At 38.6% G+C, this 5,437-nt stretch overlaps 1 protein-coding gene across 1 annotated transcript in view; it reads right to left on the bottom strand.

Moving 5' to 3' along the window:
- Window positions 1-1,013: 1,013 nt before the first annotated feature.
- Window positions 1,014-5,437, bottom strand: part of LOC141440044 (voltage-dependent calcium channel subunit alpha-2/delta-4-like) — a 57,709-nt gene continuing 53,285 nt past the window's right edge. Inside the window, exon 28 of the mRNA XM_074104506.1 lies at window positions 1,014-1,568. Within this exon, the coding sequence (XP_073960607.1) occupies window positions 1,383-1,568 (186 nt within the window). The 3' untranslated portion in view covers window positions 1,014-1,382. The remainder of the gene's footprint in view (window positions 1,569-5,437) is intronic.

Genomic DNA, 5,437 nt, shown 5'->3' with positions numbered 1-5,437 from the left:
CGAAAATCAAATAAAATAAACGCTCGAATAATGACCCAGGAGCGTGATTTTTCTCCTATTTGATCTTGTTATAGGTATTAGCGAAGCGTATAAAATTGATTAATTATGACCAGTGTGTCCAATGTGCCATATATGGTACACAATGCTCGCAGAAAAAAAAAGTTAAGTAACACTGGACTGTAAACGTGTTAAGATTGCTACTTACTTTGTTTTAGTTAAATATCATAGGTACCTATCTTTTTGTTTAAAGTGGAATCAGTCGGTTAATTTTCGCGTTTCATTTTCCATGTTTCGCTCAAAAAAACGTATCTGGACACAAAATTAAACGAATTTGATTGTGGGATGAAAAAAAAAACAATCAGTAAACGTTCATTCGGATGAACTGTCTGATATTACCTTTATTTAATTTATTCTAAGGCTATTATTGAAAATTAGTTTGTCTGTGTAAACAATGCCTGAGCTATTCCATTATACTTACGTTCTCCTTACAAATACTACGGTAATGCTGCCAAGTTGTGATTGTAGAAATCAGTATTGAAATAAATTATTTACGAACCAAAAAATGTTAAATACTTGAAATAAAAGAGTTGATGGAGTCCAGCTGTTTTATTTGATAACAAAAACATGCCTTTGCAAAAGCTAAGCTTTAAATACCTACTAATTTATTATAATTAATTTCACTAATTTTATGTAGGTAGGTATATCTTTGGCGAAATAAGTCTTGCGTAAGAGTCCCCTGTACGCTCGCGTTCCCATACAAACGTAGTTTCATTCTAATTTACAAGCAGTAGGTAGGTACTACGAATCAAAACGCAACTTTGCAACTATAATGGGAGCAGCCATTACGATGTTTATAATAAGGTAGTTTTGGTTAAAATAAAATGTAAGGGAAAAAAACAACAACGAATTTCCAGTTCTCATACAAAACTTAAAATGAATGTGATTTTATTCTCTTACATTGAATATGAACGAAAACTAATTACAAACATCAAAATAACTGCTCCATTAAAGTAGCAAAGTTTTATTTGTTTTAGTGTGTTTTTGTAAATTAGAACGAAACTACTTTTGTATGCTCGCCGCTGATTGACTCTTAATCACGGAACTCAAAAAGGACGATGCCCCAGTGAGATTTTTTCTTTATCAGGTTCACTATCCGATGACGTGCATGTGCCTCATGGGTGGTTTCACTGGTACCTTCATGCGGCACATGTGCCTCATGCCAGTTATATACATAGGCATAATGCAGTTGCCTATGAGCGCGTGTCGTAAAAAGGCTACTTACTTCGGTACTGTGAACCTGCTAAAGGATCCCGGACTTAACTTGCCCATACATCTTAGCCATCCCTGACACAATGTACGTCTGCTTTCTGGAACCTTTCTTCTTAAATTAATATCGACATAAGGAGTGATAAGTAAAGCAGATGCCTCGAAAGCGTGGAGTATCTAGCCTCGCATGGAAAGGGATCGTCTACTAAGGCCTCATCTTGTTCCACGTATTTATCGTCGTCGTCCTCATCAGGCTGATTGTCATCAGCACGCCAAGGTCCACACTGTCTGTAGCCTTCCTCCTAGATAAAAAATAAGATTCTGTTAAAAGTTTGCAATGTCATCTTAACAACTTTTTTGTAATAAATTTCAAGTCGCAGCCATTAATCGGTGAGGAGTTACGTCCTGGCCGGACCAATGAGGTTCCAGGTTCGATAGTTCGATCCCCGTTTGTTTACTATGCCTATACGAAAAATACAAATAATGTTTGTTCTCGAATCTTGGTAGCTTATTATGATTATGTATGAATGAAGTCTCTAGGGTAGAACTACCGTTATTGGCCACCTTAGCACCGTCTTTGGACAGTTGACATTTGAAATAATGTATAAAAAGTTATCTTTTTCTGTTATTTTAAGTTATTTTTTTCTTTTTTGTAAAGTTTTTTTTTGTTTTTTTTTTGTCGTAGTAGTATTAAAACAATGTGTATAGTGAGTTTTCAAAACTTGATACTGAAACTAATAAAGTTTGTAATGTTAAACAATAAATGGCCATAAACGGTACAGTGGCCACAAATGGTAGATACTTCTGACTTATCTGTTTAAGCTTCTCTGTGTATTGTCTAGGACCGATAACAGAAGCTTTACTTGGCTTACTCAGGGACAGTCAATGAGGGTTCCTTGACAAGCGAAATACCGCTAGATGGCGTTAGTATCGGGACGTCCGTTTGACGTTACGGTATTGCTTACGATTGGCACATCTACATAGTTATCTAACCAATTACAAACTGAAACGTGACACAAGCCAGTATCACACTCAAAGTTTGTCAATTGTAGGTACTTTGTTTTTTTTTGTACAATAAAGAGTTTACATATTCGCTGGGTGCAAAGTAGGAGGTGGGGGAACCACGAATCGATCGCAGCGCGCGCCGTGGCCAAACAAGGAACTTTTCGGCGGACCAACTGTCACTATTTACTAGTGAAATTTACGTATTCGTGCATTATTTCTGTGGCTCCAGTGAAAAGGGGTACATGTCGAAAAACCCAAGTTTACAGGAGACGCAAAAAACAGTTACGCCCGGAATGATTCAAACTTACGTTCATTACACTTGTATATTTACATATACTCATAAATGTGGTATGTTAAAGCACTAAATAATTGCGCTCTTTCTTATGGGAATGTTATTTTTGCTCTTGATCTATTAGTTTTATAAATTAACTACTTGTATCCAAAATAAAAGTATAAAAATAAGTGTAAAAGGTTCAAGTGGTTATATATATCGCTATTCACCAAGTTTTCGTAATTTTATACGAAGTGAAAAAGGGTACGCATCCGGAATGTTTTTTGTAGTACATGTATAATATTATCCACAGAAGACTAGCTTACGAACTAATGGTGTAGAAAATGATTGCATTTTTCAATTTATGCAGTTCTTTGGACTTAATTACAGACATAACAGACATGTAGCCTTTTGCACGTTTTTTTTTATTGTGTTTTTAGTTATAAGTAGACTTAAATAATAATGAAAAATTCAAATGCTACTTGTATCCAAGTTGAGTGAATAAAACACACATGAAAGTATTTAAATATCTATTCAAAAACGCTATAAATTTTTCAAAAGCTCACCTGCAAACTTAAAAATGCCCGATTAAAACAAACTTAAAATTTCTCATCATTAGTATCTAAGTATGTCAAACACACTAGGTAGAGGGGATTTCCGCGTCTTCATAGAAGACATACCGCGTGCCATTGATCGTCATCATACGTCTTGTATTGTAGTCAAAGTTAGGGAATTCTGCCTTTTAAAACTGAAAATTGCATTCAGAGATATTAAACCTTTGTTTGTCCTCGTTATTTTTTGTAGTTGAAGTGGCCCTTTCACTTACCTGCTTCGCTGTTGCCCATTCGGAAATTCCCCATTTGATCATACCTAATTGACAGTCTCATGAAAACCCAAATTGAAAACATTTTGAACATTCATCTCAGCGAGCAGGCATGGACCCAAGCCACTTTACCGATAAGGAACGGCGGCTTAGGAACTCGCAAAATTTCAAGTGTAGCTTTGCCGGCATTCCTATCTTCGATCCAAAGCACGCTAGATCTCGCAGATAGAATACTTAAAGCTCCAGCGGACATTAACTACGAGATTGCATGCTTGAACGAGGCCACGAATGACTGGCTAGCTGGACCGAGTCCAAATCTCCCGCCAAACCACATAAGCAAAGGGCCTGGGATACAATAGCCTCCGTCACCACCTTATAGGCATTAATAGAACCTTTAACAGGCAGGGACCGGGCCAGACTGTTAGCTGTGTCCAAGCCAGAATCTGGTTACTGGCTCCATGCATACCCCTCGCCCAACACTAGAACTTTTATCGACCCAGACACTACGCATAGCTGCTGGTCTACGGCTGGGAGCTGGGATCTGCGAAAGTAACAATTGTGTTTCTTGTGAGGCTCCAGTGGACCGTCTCAGCCAACATGGCCTCTCCTGTTCCTCGGGCGCCGGCCGACTGTCCCGCCACGCCACTCTCAACGACATTCTCAGAAGGGTTTCTTTAGTGCCAACGTTCCCGCTGCTCTGGAGCCCCAGATTGTACGGAGCGATGGCAAGCGCCCTGACGGAATGTCGTTGATACCCTGGAAGACTGGCCGTGCGCTGGTGTGGGACGCTACCTGTACAGACACCCTGGCGGCGTCCTACCAAACGTGCAGGGGCGGCGGTAGACGCCCGGGAACGCCTCAAGGTCACAAAATATAGCTGTCTCGGCGCCCAATATAATTTCTTTGCTTTCGGCGTCGAGACTCTAGGTTCTTGGGGTAAGGGTGCGCTGGAGCTACACAGGGAGCTCAGCAATAGGTTAAGGGAGGCAACAGGCAACCCTCGCGCCGGCAGCTTTCTCGCGCAAAGAATCGCAATCGCAGTTCAACGCGGGAATGCTACCTGCGTGATGGGCATCATGCCAAGAGGCCCACCTCTCTTTTTTAATTAAAGTTTTAGTTTTAGATATTTAAATTAAATATAATTTTAGTCCTATGGATATTTGTATTTTCTTAATCATTCTTATTAAATGATTGGTGTCAAGGGATATATCTTAATTAATACCCTTAAAATTAATGCAATGTGCAATATTAGTTTAATAATAAAATTGGTGTAAAAGGATATAACTAATCGCGTAACCGTCAACTGCGCAGCTCGCAAGCGCGTTCTCCCTGCACAAGTCAGCGCACACGATTGTGGCTTATCCGTGAGCGCCGTGGCTCCCCACTCACCCGCTCATTCCTCCGCGCAAAGACTTATATCCTTTTCCACGTAAACTTTTTTAAATTCGATTTGTGGAAACGGGCGCAGCTCGACTTAATCTTGTATTTTATTTTATTTTTTTTATGTAAAGAGATTGAACTTAACTTGTATCAATGTAAACTAAATAAATCTGTTCTTGTTTTAGGGGTTCAGTGTGCTTAGATTTTTTAAACCCGCCATATGAAAAAATAGCACGTACAACTAAATTTAGATCATAAATCACAAACAAAACTTTAGTTAATAGAAATACAACTTGACAAGTACCTCTCTGTTGCTAACTTTTTAAGGCAGTTCTACCCTTGACCACCAGAAAAGTCCGTTGTTTTAAAAGATATCTTAGATCCGTTTACACCAATCGATGCGTTATTTTTTTTTGTGTTTTTGGTCTATATAACTCAATTTGGCCAATTCAGACTTGTACCCCTTTTCACTGGAGCCACAGATTTAACCTTTTGGAATGGCAGCGCCTTATTTAAAATTTTACTGTCAAGCGGCGCGGCCATTTTGAAAAAATCTAAGTCCGTGTCCTGAAATTAATTGATGTGCCATTTAGATGGGAAATAAAAAGGTCAACGTAATTATTGATAAGTACTATAGATTACATGATCGAATATATGTGTAATTTCGATATATCATTGAAATTATTTGTATT

Source organism: Choristoneura fumiferana, chromosome 21 (assembly GCF_025370935.1).
Source record: "Choristoneura fumiferana chromosome 21, NRCan_CFum_1, whole genome shotgun sequence".
In the NCBI taxonomy this organism is placed as follows: domain Eukaryota; kingdom Metazoa; phylum Arthropoda; class Insecta; order Lepidoptera; family Tortricidae; genus Choristoneura; species Choristoneura fumiferana.
The sequence above is the reverse complement of the archived record's forward strand: the minus strand, read 5'-3'. Positions and strand labels throughout refer to the sequence as shown.